The sequence below is a fragment of the Choloepus didactylus genome, chromosome 3, assembly GCF_015220235.1.
Source record: "Choloepus didactylus isolate mChoDid1 chromosome 3, mChoDid1.pri, whole genome shotgun sequence".
Classification (NCBI taxonomy): Eukaryota; Metazoa; Chordata; class Mammalia; order Pilosa; family Megalonychidae; genus Choloepus; species Choloepus didactylus.
In genome coordinates this window covers 207,846,081-207,867,281 of record NC_051309.1, presented here as the reverse complement: position 1 = coordinate 207,867,281, position 21,201 = coordinate 207,846,081, and the positions used below count along the sequence as shown (strand labels likewise).

Below are 21,201 nucleotides of genomic sequence, written 5' to 3'. Positions count from 1 at the left end.
TATTTCCTCTTTTACTGAATGACTGAAAGTTCAGGCAGATACCCAAAAGTTAGCTGAACATATGAGGGTTATGTTTCTAGTCTCAAATATATAGATGTAAAAATACTAAAAATAAAATAAAATAAAGCCTGGCATAGGGTTTCTGTTTTGAAGTGAAATTTCTTTATACTGTACTTGGAGAGGCAACGTATTTCAAATTGGTGAATTTGATAGATTTATACATTAAACTACTTTATAGCAAAAACCAAAAGTTTAATGTTATAATCTCAGTGGTACTAACAGTAAGAATAACTTTCTATATCCAATAAAACTTCAAACTAACATATTCACAGTATTTTGCTTTCAATTTTTACTGCTTCAATATTTGAGGTTCCAATATTATTTTATGTTTTCATATATAAAAAAGTACACATATATATACATGTATGCATAAACTTATATAGTGAGAACAATAAAGACCATGTCCTGGAATATGCTTTATTTTTTATTCAATATATTAAAGATAATGAAATACTTAGAGACTGTCTTATTGTCAATAACAATGAATTATATTGTTCAGATTTCTCATAGTTTATTTAAGATTTCTACAGATAGTTTTGAATTATGCACTTTTTTTGAAATTTTAAACAATGCTGCAATGGACACCATTTTTTATATATTTGTGTATTTGTTCTTCTTCAGGACATTTTCCTGAAACTGATAAGATCAAAGGGATGAAACATTAGAATTTATGTTCAGTACTGCCACACTGTACTTTTTTCTCTTACTAACCATATTTGAATGACTACTTTTAGTACCAAAATATTGGATTCTATCAATTTATTAAAATTTGAAAAGTAATAGTAGATACATAATAAATCATTGTTATTTAATTTATTTCTCAAATTACAATGCAGTCAAGCATCTAGTCATAATGTTTTTGGTAACTTATGTTTTTCTTTTGTTTTCCTTTCATGGACATTTCTTGGTTTTCTCTTGGGGTGTTAGGCTTTCTCTTTCTGATGTACTAAACCTTCTAATCTATCCTGGTTAGGTTTTCTGCCTCTCTCTTCTACTTTTGTCCTATCCTGTCTTCACAGTATTTTTTTTTTTAAATAATTACTTCCATATTTAACTGTTGGTGGACTCTCATTTCCCATTTACACATAGAAATAAACCAGTGGTGAAATGTTCTTTAATCCAGGTATGAAGAGAAGATTACTAGACTGAACAAGCCAAGGGTGGAAAATAAAGTCATTTAGTGTTTAAAATCTTTGCAAGAGATGAAGGTAAATCCAGATTTACCTCCTTAATGGCACTATCCACAGCAGAGAGGTTCATTACTTCTAGTTTTCGCTGCTCTAATTGTGCCTTGCCCCACTCACAGCCCATTCTGGATTAGACTATCTCCACTCTCCATCTCCTCCTTCCATGACCATTGAGCATTTTCCATAACATATTCTATATACAATAAAGGAATAATAGTAAGCATGGACATCTGTAAGACATAGGAACATGATAAATGTGCTCTACTAAATTTACTAACATTGCTACATGTATTCATGTAATTCCAATATACACAGATCAGAGGGCATGGAAGAAGGTAATTTTGCTATCTAGGACCCAGGAATCCTTCATACTTTTAATAACTAAACTTCAGGCTGTGTTTTTATTCCATTCTTTGAAAGTTGCATACAATGCTCACATCAGTGATAATTCACCTGAAATAGTTTTGTTTGGAAGATGGAAAAATCCTATACATCACCTATGCACACCCTCCATATTCTCCTACCAGTGGCCCTATCGGAAATAAGGCATTTGATTTTTTTCATTCTTAAATCCTTTCCATGAAGGATGGAGATGATAAATTCTACCACTATCTTCCATTTCATGCCAGTGTTCTTCCTTTTTCCTTCAATTTAATGTTTGGCCTGTCCTTGATGGGATTATTTATAAATGACTTTTCCTCAAACAGTATTTACTGATTCAGGCATTCATTTAATTTACTTATTCCTGCTTTGCATTAAACAGTCAAAGACGATTGTTGAATTGTCCCTGACATGATTCTCTCACCTCAGCTTTGTTTTTCAGAGTCTGCACACACACAGACGCACACACACACACACATGCCCATACCTCCCCTGGCAATGATCTAGTTTCTAAATCTCTACAAGTGATACACAGTAATCCAGATCTTAATCAGGGTTGGACACAGAAGATTCTAGACTGGTCAACAAATTATGGTCTGTGGGCCAAAGTAAGACCACAGTTTTGGCAAATAAAGATTTATTGGAACACATTTGCTTATGTATTGTCTGTGACTACTTTTGTGCTAAAATGGCAGACAGCATAGGGCTCACAAAGCCTAAAAAGTATTTGTTATGGCTCTTTACAGAGGAACTTTGCTGGTGACTGGCCTAAAATATGTTTTGCTCTCTTGGTGCAAATATAAAGGCATATCTGATCACTCAAGAGTGATAGTGCTTTACTTGCAGCTGTTTCTCTAAATGTTTAATGTATATTATATCTTGCATGGATGTAGAAACCTATTTTGTATTTGAACCTATGATGATAAGGAGGGATTGTTTACTTCAACATTTAATTCTTTAGTTACTGTATTTTATGCATGTAAAGACTTAAGTATACTGCTCAGGAATGACAAAGTAAATTATTTTAAAATTTAGATTTTGTAGGGTATTCATGTAAATAAGGTTTCTATTCCTCTTATGATGAAAAAATATTGTGTGTTGTAAAATTCACACACACAGTATGTCTACCTCTCCAGATATGCTCAGATAATCTAAAATTGTAATTGTAATTAGACAGTATAAAAAGGCACTCCTAACAGTCATTAAAAAAAATTAGAGAGTCTATATCCAACAGAAACAAAGTTTGCTGGGAGTCCTGGAGAAGGCACTCAGTGAATTTGTTTGAAACCTTTGGTAAGATTGTCGGAATAATCAAAGTAAACAGGAAGACGTTGGAACAGTTTCCAACTTTTGCTTTCCTGGACTGCCTGAGGAGATAGGATCTGATGGATTCAGTTCCTGCGTGTGGCCTTCCAATACAAAAACCTTACCTTTTGTTGTTTAATTGTGTTCTCTTGGACTTTGCCATTCAGCATTTCTATATTGAGCTGCAAGTCAAGCAAGGTGGCATTCAGTCTCGTTAAGGACGTAGAGATTTCATCTACTAAGTTTCCATGTGCTTGGACTGAGGAAACTAAGGTATTTAGCTGGAGAAAAACATCATCAAGTCTTTGATCAGTCATCACACTGAAATTTTGGAACTGCTCTGAGTTTATGAGATTGGTTTCCCTATCGGAAATATACCGGATTCTCTCTTCCATGGTGCTCAGACGTTCCATAACAAGTTCTCTAAATCTCATTGTATCTTCACTGCCATTTCCTTTTCCCGTGAGTAGTTCAGATATGCCATTTTCATTAATTGAACCATCTGTGCAATTCTTCATTTCCCACTTGAGGAACTGAGCTGCATATTTAAATAAAAATAAATGAAGTCATGGCCTGTACATTTAAATGCACTCACCATCCCATTCTATAACATCCCATCCCATCCCATTGCTTTCTACATCCTTCCACTCCATTCTATTCCATTTTAAAATTTTGAATGCTACCCTTAATCAAGCATCCACATTCAATATACAATGTGCAAACCACTCTAAGCATATTACCAAGAGGAAAATAGCCTCCCTTTCCAAGACTTTACTTTAGAATTTATTCCAGGATTAAATCATTCTTTCTGAATTGCCGCTTGCATGAATCTTCTGGCCATTGCATTTGGCTTGGCCATTTTGAAGTGCATTGTATACTCTACTTCCCCTGCCACTCAGGACTGAGGTTGGACAAAATGAGATAACGTTTAACACAGTGTCTGAAGTACTAATGTCAAATATGTGAACAATTATGGAGCTCAATTATGATGATGATGATAATACATATTAAATGTAGAAGTAGTAGTGTTATGCATGGTATGAATAAATTGCGTATTCATTTTCTTCATTCTATAGCTTAAGCTGGTGAAAACTGCCATTTTTCAAATTACACAGAACTAATTCTCAGTTGGTGGGGTAGGAAATTGGGAAAGTAAATCTTTTCACTTAAAAAAAAATACTGTTTTTATAAAACTCTACTTATTATAAGACATATACTCAGAAAAATTTGTAAAGATGGGTAAAAAGGAAAAAATAATTTACTACTGATGTCACCATCCAGAATTAAACTCTGTTAACATTTTGGTGTATGCGTATTAAATCTTACTCTCTGTTTCCCCTATCATATTCTTATATTTTACATAGAATCTGGACACTACTTTTTATTTTAATTCTATAGCATAAATACTTTTTCCTATTATTTAATATCGTTCTACAAAAATAATCTTAATAAATGTATTGTATTCTATGTGTGGATCTAAAAGAATTTATTTCATGAAATCTCTATATTTAGTTTGCTCCATTTTCACTAATATATTCAATATTTTGATGAACAATCTCATAGCTAATTATTTCCCAAAGAAAAAAGTTCTACTAAATGGAATTTTGGTGGCATATTGAGCTAACAATACGTATTTCCAAATGGGCAATGTCCTCTAAACAAACTTAATATCCTTCTGAAAGGATCTCAAGCAATATGTTTACAGTTTCAAAAACTAAATGTGTGGGAAGGGAGAGGAGGCGGGGCAAGATGGCAGACTGGTGAGCTGTAAGTTTTAGTTACTCCTCCAGGAAAGTAGGTAAAAAGCCAGGAACTGCGTGGACTGGACACCACAGAGCAATCTGTCTTTGGGCATACTTCATACAACACTCATGAAAACGTGGAACTGCTGAGATCAGCGAAATCTGTAAGTTTTTGCGGCCAGGGGACCCGCGCCCCTCCCTGCCAGGCTCAGTCCCAGGGGAGGAGGGGCTGTCAGCTCCGGGAAGGAGAAGGGAGAACTGCAGTGGCTGCTCTTATCGGAAACTCATTCTACTGATTCAAACTCCAACCATAGATAGACTGAGACCAGATACCAGAGACTCTGAGAGCAGCCAGCCCAGCAGAGAGGAGACAGGCATAGAAAAAAAACAACACGAAAAACTCCAAAATAAAAGCAGAGGATTTTTGGAGTTCTGGTGAACACAGAAAGGGGAAGGGCGGAGATCAGGCCTTGAGGCGCATATGCAAATCCCGAAGCAAAGCTGATCTCTCTGCCCTGTGGACCTTTCCTTAATGGCCCTGGTTGCTTTGTCTATTAGCATTTCAATAACCCATTAGATCTCTGAGGAGGGCCGTTTTTTTTTTGTTTGTTTTTTTTTTTTTAAATCCTTTTTTCTTTTTCTAAAACAATTACTCTAAGAAGCCCAATACAGAAAGCTTCAAAGAATTGCAATTTGGGCACGTCAAGTCAAGAGCAGAACTAAGAGAGCTCTGAGACAAAAGGCAATAATCCAGTGGCTGAGAAAATTCACTAAACAACACAACTTCCCAAGAAAAGGGGGGTGTCCGCTCACAGCCACCATCCTGGTGGACAGGAAACACTCCTGCCCATCGCCAGCCCCATAGCCCAGAGCTGCCCCAGACAACCCAGTGTGACGGAAGTGCTTCAAATAACAGGCACACACCACAAAACTGGGCGTGGACATTAGCCTTCCCTGCAACCTCAGCTGAATGTCCCAGAGCTGGGAAGGTGGAGCAGTGTGAATTAACAAAGCCCCATTCAGCCATCATTTGAGCAGACTGGGAGCCTCCCCACACAGCCCAGCAGCCCAGAACTGCCCTGGGGGGACGGCACTCACCTGTGACATAGCACAGTCATCCCTCAACAGAGGACCCGGGGTGCACAGCCTGGAAGAGGGGCCCACTTGCAAGTCTCAGGAGCCATATGCCAATACCAAAAACTTGTGGGTCAGTGGCAGAGACAAACTGTGGCAGGACTGAACTGAAGGATTAGACTATTGCAGCAGCTTTAAAACTCTAGGATCATCAGGGAGATTTGATTGTTAGGGCCACCCCCCCTCCCCGACTGCCCAGAAACACGCCCCACATACAGGGCAGGCAACACCAACTACACACGCAAGCTTGGTACACCAATTGGGCCCCACAAGACTCACTCCCCCACTCACCAAAAAGGCTAAGCAGGGGAGAACTGACTTGTGGAGAACAGGTGGCTCGTGGACGCCACCTGCTGGTTAGTTGGAGAAAGTGTACTCCACGAAGCTGTAGATCTGGTAAATTAGAGATAAGGACTTCAATTGGTCTACAAACCCTAAAAGAACCCTATCAAGTTCAGCAAATGCCACGAGGCCAAAAACAACAGAAAATTATAAAGCATATGAAAAAACCAGACGATATGGATAACCCAAGCCCAAGCACCCAAATCAAAAGACCAGAAGAGACACAGCACCTAGAGCAGCTACTCAAAGAACTAAAGATGAACAATGAGACCATAGTACGGGATATGAAGGAAATCAAGAAGACCCTAGAAGAGCATAAAGAAGACATTTCAAGACTAAATTAAAAAATGGATGATCTTATGGAAATTAAAGAAACTGTTGACCAAATTAAAAAGATTCTGGACACTCATAGTACAAGACTAGAGGAAGTTGAACAACGAATCAGTGACCTGGAAGATGACAGAATGGAAAATGAAAGCATAAAAGAAAGAATGGGGAAAAAAATTGAAAAACTCGAAATGGACCTCAGGGATATGATAGATAATATGAAACGTCCGAATATAAGACTCATTGGTGTCCCAGAAGGGGAAGAAAAGGGTAAAGGTCTAGGAAGATTATTCAAAGAAATTGTTGGGGAAAACTTCCCAAATCGTCTAAACAACATAAATACACAAATCATAAATGCTCAGCGAACTCCAAATAGAATAAATCCAAATAAACCCACTCCGAGACATATACTGATCACACTGTCAAACACAGAAGAGAAGGAGCAAGTTCTGAAAGCAGCAAGATAAAAGCAATTCACCACATACAAAGGAAACAGCATAAGACTAAGTAGTGACTACTCAGCAGCCACCATGGAGGCAAAAAGGCAGTGGCACGATATATTTAAAATTCTGAGTGAGAGGAATTTCCAGCCAAGAATACTTTATCCAGCAAAGCTCTCCTTCAAATTTGAGGGAGAGCTTAAAGTTTTCACAGACAAAGAAATGCTGAGAGAATTTGCTAACAAGAGACCTGTCCTACTGGAGATACTAAAGGGAGCCCTACAGACAGAGAAACAAAGACAGGACAGAGAGACTTGGAGAAAGGTTCAGTACTAAAGAGATTCGGTATGGGTACAATAAAGGATATTAATAGAGAGAGGGAAAAATATGGCAAACATAAACCAAAGGATAAGATGGCCGATGCAAGAAATGCCTTCACGGTTTTAACGTTGAATGTAAATGGATTAAACTCCCCAATTAAAAGATATAGATTCGCAGAATGGATCAAAAAAAATGAACCATCAATATGTTGCATACAAGAGACTCATCTTAGACACAGGGACACAAAGAAACTGAAAGTGAAAGGATGGAAAAAAATATTTCATGCAAGCTACAGCCAAAAGAAAGCAGGTGTAGCAATATTAATCTCAGATAAAATAGACTTCAAATGCAGGGATGTTTTGAGAGACAAAGAAGGCCACTACATACTAATAAAAGGGGCAATTCAGCAAGAAGAAATAACAATCGTAAATGTCTATGCACCCAATCAAGGTGCCACAAAATACATGAGAGAAACACTGGCAAAACTAAAGGAAGCAATTGATGTTTCCACAATAATTCTGGGAGACTTCAACACATCACTCTCTCCTATAGATAGATCAACCAGACAGAAGACCAATAAGGAAATTGAAAACCTAAACAATCTGATAAATGAATTAGATTTAACAGACATCTACAGGACATTACATCCCAAATCACCAGGATACACATACTTTTCTAGTGCTCACGGAACTTTCTCCAGAATAGATCATATGCTGGGACATAAAACAAGCCTCAATAAATTTAAAAAGATTGAAATTATTCAAAGCACATTCTCTGACCACAATGGAATACAATTAGAAGTCAATAACCATCAGAGACTTAGAAAATTCACAAATACCTGGAGGTTAAACAACACACTCCTAAACAATCAGTGGATTAAAGAAGAAATAGCAAGAGAAATTGCTAAATATACAGAGACGAATGACAATGAGAACACAACATACCAAAACCTATGGGATGCAGCAAAAGCAGTGCTAAGGGGGAAATTTATAGCACTAAACGCATATATTAAAAAGGAAGAAAGAGCCAAAATCAAAGAACTAATGGATCAACTGAAGAAGCTAGAAAATGAACAGCAAACCAATCCTAAACCAAGTAGAAGAAAAGAAATAACAAGGATTAAAGCAGAAATAAATGACATAGAGAACAAAAAACAATAGAGAGGATAAATATCACCAAAAGTTGGTTCTTTGAGAAGATCAACAAGATTGACAAGCCCCTAGCTAGACTGACAAAATCAAAAAGAGAGAAGACCCATATAAACAAAATAATGAATGAAAAAGGTGACATAACTGCAGATCCTGAAGAAATTAAAAAAATTATAAGAGGATATTATGAACAACTGTATGGCAACAAACTGGATAATGTAGAGGAAATGGACAATTTCCTGGAAACATATGAACAACCTAGACTGACCAGAGAAGAAATAGAAGACCTCAACCAACCCATCACAAGCAAAGAGATCCAATCAGTCATCAAAAATCTTCCCACAAATAAATGCCCAGGGCCAGATGGCTTCCCAGGGGAATTCTACCAAACTTTCCAGAAAGAACTGACACCAATCTTACTCAAACTCTTTCAAAACATTGAAAGAAATGGAACACTACCTAACTCTTTTTATGAAGCTAACATCAACCTCATACCAAAACCAGGCAAAGATGCTACAAAAAAGGAAAACTCCGGCCAATCTCCCTAATGAATATAGATGCAAAAATCCTCAACAAAATACTTGCAAATCGAATCCAAAGACACATTAAAAAAATCATACACCATGACCAAGTGGGGTTCATTCCAGGAATGCAAGGATGGTTCAACATAAGAAAAACAATCAGTGTATTACAACACATTAAAAACTCGAAAGGGAAAAATCAATTGATCATTTCAATAGATGCTGAAAAAGCATTTGACAAAATCCAACATCCCTTTTTGATAAAAACACTTCAAAAGGTAGGAATTGAAGGAAACTTCCTCAACATGATAAAGAGCATATATGAAAAACCCACAGCCAGCATATTACTCAATGGTGAGAGACTGAAAGCCTTCCCTCTAAGATCAGGAACAAGACAAGGATGCCCGCTGTCACCACTGTTATTCAACATTGTGCTGGAAGTGCTAGCCAGGGCAATCCGGCAAGACAAAGAAATAAAAGGCATCCAAATTGGAAAAGAAGAAGTAAAACTGTCATTGTTTGCAGATGATATGATCTTATATCTAGAAAACCCTGAGAAATCAACGATACACCTACTAGAGCTAATAAACAAATTTAGCAAAGTAGCGGGATACAAGATTAATGCACATAAGTCAGTAATGTTTCTATATGCTAGAAATGAACAAACTGAAGAGACAATCAAGAAAAAGATACCATTTTCAATAGCAACTAAAAAAATCAAGTACCTAGGAATAAACTTAACAAAAGATGTAAAAGACCTATACAAAGAAAACTACATAACTCTACTAAAAGAAATAGAAGGGGACCTTAAAAGATGGAAAAATATTCCATGTTCATGGATAGGAAGGCTAAATGTCATTAAGATGTCAATTCTACCCAAACTCATCTACAGATTCAATGCAATCCCAATCAAAATTCCAACAACCTACTTTGCAGACTTGGAAAAGCTAGTTATCAAATTTATTTGGAAAGGGAAGATGCCTCGAATTGCTAAAGACACTCTAAAAAAGAAAAACGAAGTGGGAGGACTTACACTCCCTGACTTTGAAGCTTATTATAAAGCCACAGTTGCCAAAACAGCATGGTACTGGCACAAAGATAGACATATAGATCAATGGAATCGAATTGAGAATTCAGAGATAGACCCTCAGATCTATGGCCGACTGATCTTTGATAAGGCCCCCAAAGTCACCGAACTGAGCCATAATGGTCTTTTCAACAAATGGGGCTGGGAGAGTTGGATATCCATATCCAAAGAATGAAAGAGGACCCCTACCTCACCCCCTACACAAAAATTAACTCAAAATGGACCAAAGATCTCAATATAAAAGAAAGTACCATAAAACTCCTAGAAGATAATGTAGGAAAACATCTTCAAGACCTTGTATTAGGAGGCCACTTCCTAGACTTTACACCCAAAGCACAAGCAACAAAAGAGAAAATAGATAAATGGGAACTCCTCAAGCTTAGAAGTTTCTGCACCTCAAAGGAATTTCTCAAAAAGGTAAAGAGGCAGCCAACTCAATGGGAAAAAATTTTTGGAAACCATGTATCTGACAAAAGACTGATATCTTGCATATACAAAGAAATCCTACAACTCAATGACAATAGTACAGACAGCCCAATTATAAAATGGGCAAAAGATATGAAAAGACAGTTCTCTGAAGAGGAAATACAAATGGCCAAGAAACACATGAAAAAATGTTCAGCTTCACTAGCTATTAGACAGATGCAAATTAAGACCACAATGAGATACCATCTAACACCAGTTAGAATGGCTGCCATTAAACAAACAGGAAACTACAAATGCTGGAGGGGATGTGGAGAAATTGGAACTCTTATTCACTGTTGGTGGGACTGTATAATGGTTCAGCCACTCTGGAAGTCAGTCTGGCAGTTCCTTAGAAAACTAGATATAGAGCTACCATTCGATCCAGCGATTGCACTTCTCGGTATATACCCGGAAGATCGGAAAGCAGTGACACGAACAGATATCTGCACGCCAGTGTTCATAGCAGCATTATTCACAATTGCCAAGAGATGGAAACAACCCAAATGTCCTTCAACAGATGAGTGGATAAATAAAATGTGGTATATACACACGATGGAATACTACGCGGCAGTAAGAAGGAACGATCTGGTGAAACATATGACAACATGGATGAACCTTGAAGACATAATGCTGAGCGAAATAAGCCAGGCACAAAAAGAGAAATATTATATGCTGCCACTAATGTGAACTTTGAAAAATGTAAAACAAATGGTTTATAATGTAGAATGTAGGGGAACTAGCAGTAGAGAGCAATTAAGGAAGGGGGAACAATAATCCAAGAAGAACAGATAAGCTATTTAACGTTCTGGGGATGCCCAGAAATGACTATGGTCTGTTAATTTCTGATGGATGTAGTAGGAACAAGTTCACTGAAATGTTGCTATATTATGTAACTTTCTTGGGGTAAAGTAGGAACATGTCGGAAGTTAAGCAGTTATCTTAGGTTAGTTGTCTTTTTCTTACTCCCTTGTCATGGTCTCTTTGAAATGTTCTTTTATTGTATGTTTGTTTTCTTTTTAACTTTTTTTTTCATACAGTTGATTTAAAAAAGAAGGGAAAGTTAAAAAAAAAAAAAAAGAAAAAAGACAAACAAGGAAAAAAAAAAAAGATGTAGTGCCCCCTTGAGGAGCCTGTGGAGAATGCAGGGGTATTCGCCTACCCCACCTCCATGGTTGCTAACATGACCACAGACATAGGGGACTGGTGGTTTGATGGGTTGAGCCCTCTACCATAAGTTTTACCCTTGGGAAGACGGTTGCTGCAAAGGAGAGGCTAGGCCTCCCTGTATTTGTGCGTAAGATTCTCCTCCTGAATGCCTCTTTGTTGCTCAGATGTGGCCCTCTCTCTCTGGCTAAGAGACTTTTCAACTTGAAAGGTGAAATCACTGCCCTCCCCCCTACGTGGGATCAGACACCCAGGGAAGTGAATCTCCCTGGCAACGTGGAATATGACTCCCGGGGAGGAATGTAGACCCGGCATCGTGGGACGGAGAACATCTTCTTGACCAAAAGGGGGATGTGAAAGGAAATGAAATAAGCTTCAGTGGCAGAGAGATTCCAAAACGAGCCGAGAGATCACTCTGGTGGGCACTCTTACGCACACTTTAGACAACCTTTTTTAGGTTCTAAAGAATTGGGGTAGCTGGTGGTGGATACCTGAAACTATTAAACTACAACCCAGAACCCATGAATCTCGAAGACAGTTGTATAAAAATGTAGCTTATGAGGGGTGACAATGGGATTGGGAATGCCATAAGGACCAAACTCCACTTTGTCTAGTTTATGGATGGATGTGTAGAAAAGTAGGGGAAGGAAACAAACAGACAAAGGTACCCAGTGTTCTTTTTTACTTCAATTGCTCTTTTTCACTCTAATTATTATTCTTGTTATTTTTGTGCGTGTGCTAATGAAGGTGTCAGGGATTGATTTAGGTGATAAATGTACAACTATGTAATGGTACTGTAAACAATCAAAAGTACAATTTGTTTTGTATGACTGCGTGGTATGTGAATATATCTCAATAAAATGATGATTAAAAAAAATTCAATAAAAAAAAACAAAAAACTAAATGTGTGACCAATAGGTTCTCATATAAAAAATATATAATTATGCACAATGAAGAAAATGTTAAACATCTTTTTATCATTAATCATATTTCTGTATATCCCTATCTCTATATATTTTAAAAATTTATATCTATACCTTATTCATAATTGGTTACTGTATGAGATTTTCCATATTCAATGATCTTTAAGCAATATGAAAAGTAACTTCATGTGATTTAAAATCAGAGAGGTGACATGATTAAGATGGTGGAGTGAGACACTCCAGGGCTCCATTTCCCCACAGAGGCTTTAAGCAACAAGCAGAAATTGGTAGAATCATCTTTCTCAAAGCTCTAGAAAATAGTTAAAGGGTTGCAATAACAGGATAAGCACTGAATCAGGAAAAAGGCAACTTCAAAAAGTACAAAAGTCTTGTGGTGCCCTTGCTGGCCCTACTGTCATCACCTCAGCAGCTCAACTTAGAGCTGGCCTGTGACCACAACATGGGTCTCAGTTCTGGGGGAGCGGACTAGCCCTCGGGCGCATACTCGAGCACATGCACATTTGTGCCAATCTGGTGGCAGCCTGAAGGACTGAATCAGGACATTCATGCCAGCCTCCCTATGCAGAACTTTCCTTGTTTGTAGGGATGGCTCACTGAGCTCTCCTATAGAATTCTGGAGGAGAACATTCATATCACAGCTATCTGGGTCAAAAGAGTGATGGCTGTGGGACATACAGTACAGCACATAGGACTGTGAGGAAACACTATTTCCTAGGAGAAAGGGAACATTCAGATACATGTAAATGGGAAAATTCCTAAAGCCCCTGAGAGAATTCCCAAGACAAGATGCATGCTGAGAAAAAAACAGGGAGGAGACTATGATTTTGCCCTGGGCTTTTATTTAAACTGATTATCAGGACAGCTAAGCACTGAAGGACTGTACTTGCACAGTTCACTGGCAAAGACTGGAAAAGTTTTTTTTTTTTTTTTAATTGTTCTTGTTTTATATTGTTAGCTACTGGTATTTAAGGAACTCCATACATTAGCTCACCAGCTGAAAGCAAGCTTTTAAGGAACAAAGGCCTCACTGAAGACCACAGTAACAGAAAACAAAAAAAAAGAATCCTTAGAGGGATTCAACAACAGATTGGAACTGGAAGAAGAAAAACTAAGTGAACATAATAAGACAATTGAAATTATTGAGTCTGGGGAGCAGAAAGCCAAAAGGAAGTAGAAAACTGAAAAGAGCCGAAGATAACTATCGGACAGCATCAAGCAAACCAGTATGCATGTCATGGGAGTCCAAGAAGGAAAAAAAAAGGAATAAGGGGTGAAATTATATTAGAAGAAATAATGACTGAAAACAACCCAAATTTAATGAAAGACATGAATACACATATCCAAGAAGCTCAATGAACCCCAAACATGAAATATTCAGAGTCACACTGAGAAACATTAAAATCAGGCTGACAAAGGCCAAACACAAGAAGAGAATACTGAAAACTCCAAGTGAGAAGCAATTTCACGTACAAGGAACCCTCAATAATAATTAGATAAATGAAATAGAAAATAGAAAAGCAAGAGATTATCAATGTAAACAAAATTTCGTTCTTTGAAAAGATTTATAAAATTGACAAACCTTTAGCTAGACAAAGAAAAAAAGAAAGAATGCAAATAACAAAAAATCAGAAATGAAAGGGCAGATGCATTACTACTGACCTTACAGAAGTAAAAAGTACTATAAAAGGGTATTATGAACAACTGTATGCCAACAAATTAGACAATCCAGATTAGATGGACAAATTCCTGGAAATTACCTAAACTGACTCCAGAAGAAAGAGATCTCAACAGACCAATAACAAATAAAGTCCAGGACCAGATGGCTTCACTGCTGAATTTTAACAAGGATTCAAAGAAGAATTAGCAACAATCTTTCAAACACTCTTCCAAAAATTGAGGAGGGACCATTTCCTAACTCATTCTATAGGTCAACATCACCCTAACACCAAAGACAGCTAAAGATAAAACAAGAAAAGAAAATTACAGAGCAATATCTATCCCTTATGAATATAGATGCAAAAATCCTAAAAAAATACTAGCAAATTGAATCCAAGAGTACACTGAAAGGATTGTATACCGTGGCCAAGTGGGATTTATTCAAGAATCCAAGGATGGCTCAACATCAGAAAATCAATCACTGTAACAAAGCACATTAATAGAATGAAGGAAAAAACACCTCATCTTCTCAATTACTGCAGAAAAGGAATTTTACAAAATCCAGCAACCTTTCTTGAAAAAAATAATAAAATAGGAATGGAAGGAAACTTCCTCAGCTTGAAGTCATTTATGTAAAACACACAGCTAACATTTTCAGTGGTCAAAGATGGAAACCTTTCCTCCTAAGATCAGGAAGTAGACATGAATACTTGCTCTAATCTTTTGCTATTCAATGTTATACTGGAAGACAGAGCAATTAGCCAAGAAAAAAATAAAAGCATCTAAATAGGCAAAGCAAGGTAAAATTATCCCTATTCCCAGATGAAATCATCCAATATAAAAAAATTCCTGCAGCATCTACAAAAATGCTACTAGAACTAATAAAAGAATTTGGTAAAGTGACTTGGTACAAGATCAATTTATAGAAATCAGAGGTATTTCTATATACCAGCCAAGAATAATCCAAAAAAGAAATCAAGAAAACAATTCCATTTACAACAGCAACCAAAAAGAATAAATATCTAGAAATAAATGTAGCCAAGGATATAGAGGACTCGTACATGGAAAACTACGAATCATTACTGAATGAAATTCCAGAAGACCTTTAAAAAAAAGGGAAAGACACGGACTGGAAGGCAATATCATTAAGATGTCAATACTACTTATATGAAATAATCAGAATATGCAAATTCACAGAGATAGAAAATACAGTGTGGGGTTATCAAAGGGCAAGGTTCAGGGGTAATGGGTAATTCATAATAGGTCCAGGGATTCTGTTTGGGTGATGGGAAAGTTTTGGTAATGAATGGCAGATAGGGTAGCACAACATTATGAATGTAATTAATGCCACTGAATTGTATGCTTGAGAGTGGTTGAGAAGGTAAATTTTATGTTGTTTATATTCTTCTATAATTACAAAAAGAGAGCGATACTAATTAACAGTGACAATTAATTCAACAGATGATCCTGGACTGGATTTAATGATGAAGGAGAAAATACACCTAAGGACATAACTGGCACATATTCAAAATTTGGAATATAGAGAGTAAGCTCTATATCAAAGTTAAATTTCTTCAGCTTGATAACTGTAATTAATAATGTTAAATAAGTGTATATCCTTGTTCTTAGGAAATACACATGAAGTAGCAAGTATACATGGAGCATGATATCTATAACCTACTCTCAAACTTTTAGAAAATAGATTATATGATAGCTAGATATGTAGGAAGACAGATAAAAAGATGATAGATGTTGGATGGATGGGTGGGTGGATGGATGGATGGATGGACGGATGGAATGATATGGCATATGTGGCAAAATGTTAAAATATGGTGGATCTGGTGGGTGGCATGTTGGAGTTCTCTGCAGGGATTTTGTATTATTTTTTAAACTGTCTTGTAAGTTTGAAATTATTTCACAATAATATTAACAGAAAGAATGGACATCTATACATACAGCTCCAACTGAATCCGTTGGTTTTCTTAATGAAAATGAAATGGCTACATTACCAGCTTAATAGGTCTTTGAAGATTAAATGAGATAACACATGGAAAACATTGAGTTCCATCCCCTAGCTCAGGATATCTGTTATATAAATGAAAGCTCAATGTTTATTCAGCATCATGCTGCCTGGTTTTGGATTCTAGCTCCATCTCTCATTCACTAGCTGAGTGACTATGGGCAAGTTACTTATATCCTTCTTTCTTAAGTGTAAAGGTAAAAACTACCTCAGTAATGGTGTTGAGGACTGAATGGGATAAGGCATATAACTCCATAGCACACAGACTGGCACATATGAAAACTCTCTTCAAAGTTAAAGTGCCTGATACATGAAAGATAATATCTTAGTTATAGACTTTACTATATTTATGACCTTTTGTTAAAGAAGCTGTTTGATGATATTGTTTTATCTATTATTTATTAAGATTAAGGATTATATCATATATGTAATTAAAGTCAAATTTAAAAATACAACATATTTTTCTGGGTTACATTCTCTTTAAAGCCAGCTTATTTGAATGAATAAAGTACATGTGGCTACATTTTTATATGATCCACAAGAGAGCATATTGAGTGTGCATTATTTTATACTTCTGGATTTATATTTAGATTGGAAATAATATATATGTATATATATTTGTTGATTGCATCCCATCACATTTACTAAATACAATCTGGGGAAAAAATTTTAGGTTGGCAGCAAGAGTCATGCATTCATCAGTTCTGTGATTTATTTATTAAGCACCTATATGTGTAAAGGAATCGTGGGAATGTAAAACTGATTGGGATGGAATCTGACTTTAAATAATTAGAAACCTGATCCAACATTTACAACATTATTTCAAAATTGTCCCTATAAAGTTTCCTATTATGATGATTGTTGCCTGCACTTGAGAAACCAAGCTTTGGAGTCAGACTGCCTGGTTAGCAGTTCCTCTCTGTCCTTTACAAAGCTGTGATGTTGGACAAGTTACTTAATCTCTATGCATCTATTTCACCCTCTGTATAAACGGGATACTAAGAGTCAGTGTTTAAATTATTAAATGAGCTAATATATATAAAGTGCATAGACCACTAACCTGGCACAAAATAAGCATTTAATAAGTTTCAGCTTTTATTGTTATTGATATTTTGGATTCTAATCTGTAAATAAAGCATTTACATGTGCAATATTGATAACTGCGGGGAAGTAATATTGCATGACACCAAAATTTTCTAGATTTTAGCATTTCCATGAACACAATAGTCTCTGCTTTATTTTGCTAGGCATGCTTTCTATCTAGTTCATATTGATAAAGCAAATCTTTTTCACAGTATAGAAAGACCTGATTTGATGAAGGGTCATGTACCTGGGTTCTTTGACATTAAGTTCAACATGAGTTGACAATAAAGGCTACATTTTACTTACAGATTTAAAAGCACGAGACTGCTTGTTCCCCAAACCCTGAGTGAAAACTAGTTTAATCTTTACTTTTTAAAACATTGTTTAACTCTTTACAACAAATTTAAGTAAAGAATACATGAGCTCATATTTTCAAAAGCTCATTTCTTTCATTAATATTGGAAAGATGGCTTTTTGTGACTTTCTATTTCACATATGGAAGGAAGGAGTCAAAAGATTATTGCCTGTTAAAAGAAGTAGGGAGAGTTATAACTGATTCTACAGATCATGTTTACTTTTTCATGTTGCCCATATCTTCTTCTATCAAAAATGTATACTTTTGAGCCTAAGAATCTTCAGTATTTCGATAACAATTTATCTACATTAATCTTAGATCCTCTCTTCCTGTCATGGGGACAGTACTACGTTTATATTATGACAGTCATTAAGTAGTTTCTTAAAGAAATGGTAACATATGGGCTGGGTATTATAATTAAAATAATATAACATATGGACTGGATGTTATAATTAATATATCTTTCAATGTATAAGGGATTTTAAATTTGAATAGCTTTTATATACATTTTATTTCACCTATCAATTCATATTTGTCAAAACAGTGATTTCTATTATTTTTGGGATGTATTTTATCTACATTTGTAATTTTTTTGTATCAGCTGGTGATATGCATTATGTTTTAGTTCCTTTTTTGTAAAATATTCTGATTTACACCTTAAAATATAAATAGACTGTCAACTGCTTATCACTCATGCATGAGTGCATGACAGACACAGTTGGTTCTATTCAACTGGTGAGTTTTGGTGCCACTGTGAACTTAAAAAATTCAATCATTTTAGCTGCTTCTCAATCTTAATTGGCACTTATAATAGTTTTAGGAAACAAAACTACTTCAATCATTGTCAACCCTAGAACAAACATGTTGATTTGGTAACATTTCAGACAGGCTAGGATTTTGAATTCAATTAGAAATGAGTTATTTTCAGACTTCTGCCCGCATTCTTCACAGGTCAATCAGAGGTTTTATTAGGCAGATTATAGTTTGTATAAAAGTGATGAAACTTACCCAACTTCTAACTGGCTGAAAGTTAATGATCCCAGACACTGAAGCTATTCCAGTGACACATTTTAAACTACAGATATGCAAATAAATAATGTCCACCAATAGCCTAAATTCATCAGAAAGTCAGTTTAATGCCAGACATATCAGGTGTGACTAGTTTGTTTGGCTGTTTGTAGTTTGTTTGCTTGGCAGGTTGGATTTGTTGTGGTTGGTTTTTTTTGCTTGTAATGGCCAAAATAGGCAGTCATTTTACCTGTTAAAATATTTTCTTGGATAAAATTATGGCAACTCTGTATTGTTTCTTATTGGCCAATCATACTGTGGGATGACTGAAAATTCAATTACTCTGGGAGACAGTAGAACATAGAGGTTAGGAGTCAAATAACATGGGATGTTGGGGTAATTCCAGCTCTGCTCCACAGCAGTCTGTTTCCTCCTGTGGATAATGATAATTACAGTATCTGCTCAGGGGGTTATTGTGAGGATGTATTAGGATAATCTATGGAAAGGCTGTAGCCCAGTACCTGAAACATAGTAAATGCTCAAAAAATGCTAGCTTTTGTCACAATTTTGTTGTTGTTTTCATTACCATTTCTTTCTTAGCAGAATTTTGGTCCTGTCTTAGAATATTACTTTAGGCCACCCCTTAGTGTAAGAGGAGGTTTGGCCTTCTGTTCCAGAGCTTTTCCTTGTTAGGTTGATTAGCATGCACCTCTTGTTAGAACATGTAGCCAGACACCTGATCAGCCATAGAGAAGAGGAGGACTACAAAGCATATACATTTAAATGTTGTGCTTTCCAAACTCCTTGAAAATGCTACTAGAGAGTAATATTTACAGATATGTTTGAGGTATATGTAAGTCATCCTTCCCTGTAGAAACTCTCAAGCCTAGCCCTAGTTCAAGTCACGCTCTCCAAAGAAAAATATACCTTCAGGACATCATGTTGAACCCAAGTAAAATGTTCTTTCTGATTTTTTTCTTTGAGAGGATACTATCAGGTTATTCTGAAAGACGTTTTAAATAATAGTCTATGAAACATGTGGCCATATAAACTGCAAGGACATTACTGAGGTGTCAGCCATTATTGTTCTACAAAGTCTCCTTCTTTGAAGACTCACAGGAATAATTCTCCCTGCTCTCAGTACTAGGAATAGAAGAGCTTCTCTTGAACATGTGGCTTTTTTTTTTTTTAATATTATGGGCATTGTTTATCTAAGTTATCATGTTAATGTTTTTATATTTGCAGCTAAAATACTTAACAGTGAAATTTATGGACCACCTCTAGAAGTACATAGGACTTTAGGGGATAATATTTTTTTGGAATTTTTTAATCCTTTCCATCCTACCTTCACAAATCTATATATTTTACCCTACTGCTCTTATTTAATTAAAAAAAAAATCTACAATTATATTAACTTATTTTATTACCAAGTCTCTTGGAATAAAAAGAGTGAAAAAAAATTAATAGCTTTTTTTTTTTTTTAATAACCTTACTGTAAAGAGCTAAGTAAGGATTTTTAATAAAAAATTAAGCATAGCAAGTTCAGGAACTCTTTCAGGTTGGGGACTTGTTATTCATGCCTGGCACCAGATGTGAAATATATGAATAAGCTTTTTAGGGCCAATTATATTCTCCAAGAAATATTTTTTGTTACTGCCATAGAAGTTAATTGCTAGTATGGAATTACATTGCTACAAATCAATTATAATAAAAGTTGACCTATACATCAAAACCAAAGGGAAAAAAAAAAGTCCTCATTTATCCAGTAGGAAGCAAAAGGGAGGGTCACAGGAAAAGTCAATCCAGGTGTCATAGGGACATTTTATATAATTATCCATTCACTAAACATCCAGTTCCATCATCAACAAGTTGGGCTTATCTCATTTTTGGGCACTGGTTGGTAAATTTGATTCAAATGCTAAGTCCATAATAATTAACAGTAATCACTTCAATTACTTAAAATCACATTGATAGATGTATGAGTAGAAAAATGGGGACAAAAACTAAACGACAAATAGGGTGGGATGGGGGGGATGGTTTGGGTGTTCTTTTTTTACTTTTATTTTTTATCCTTATTCTGATTCTTTCTGATGTAAGGAAAATGTTCGGAAATAGATTGTGGTGATGAATGCATAACTATATGATTATACTGTGAACACTTGATTGTATATCATGGATGATTGTATGGTATGTGAATATATTTCAATAAAACTGAATTAAAAAAAACACATTGATTATTAAAATGGAAGAATTTCTTCTTGTTATAATTCTTAACAGTAATACTAATACACTATTGTTTATTTCTGATATTACAGAGAAAGATTAAATTTGCCACTAATAAATCATAATTTAAACATTGAGACCAGAGTTAAGAGAAGATTTTTAATGACTGCTATGCAAATTCTTTTTCCCCAATCCCATCTCAGTAGTTTTATATCTGGATAGCTTTTAAGATTTGCATGCAAGGTAATATAAAATAGCAAAAAATATATAAAAGATACCAAAATTAGA

The 21,201-nt window shown here is 35.8% G+C and overlaps 1 protein-coding gene across 3 annotated transcripts in view; it reads right to left on the bottom strand.

Moving 5' to 3' along the window:
• Window positions 1–21,201, bottom strand: part of MSR1 (macrophage scavenger receptor 1) — a 105,367-nt gene that overhangs the window by 73,480 nt on the left and 10,686 nt on the right. For all 3 annotated transcript variants that reach the window (XR_005216023.1, XM_037831240.1, XM_037831241.1), the window contains exon 4: window positions 3,059–3,471. Coding sequence is in view for 2 of the 3 variants with exons in the window: in XM_037831240.1 (XP_037687168.1) it covers window positions 3,059–3,471 (413 nt within the window). In the remaining variant the exon portion in view is untranslated. The remainder of the gene's footprint in view (window positions 1–3,058; window positions 3,472–21,201) is intronic.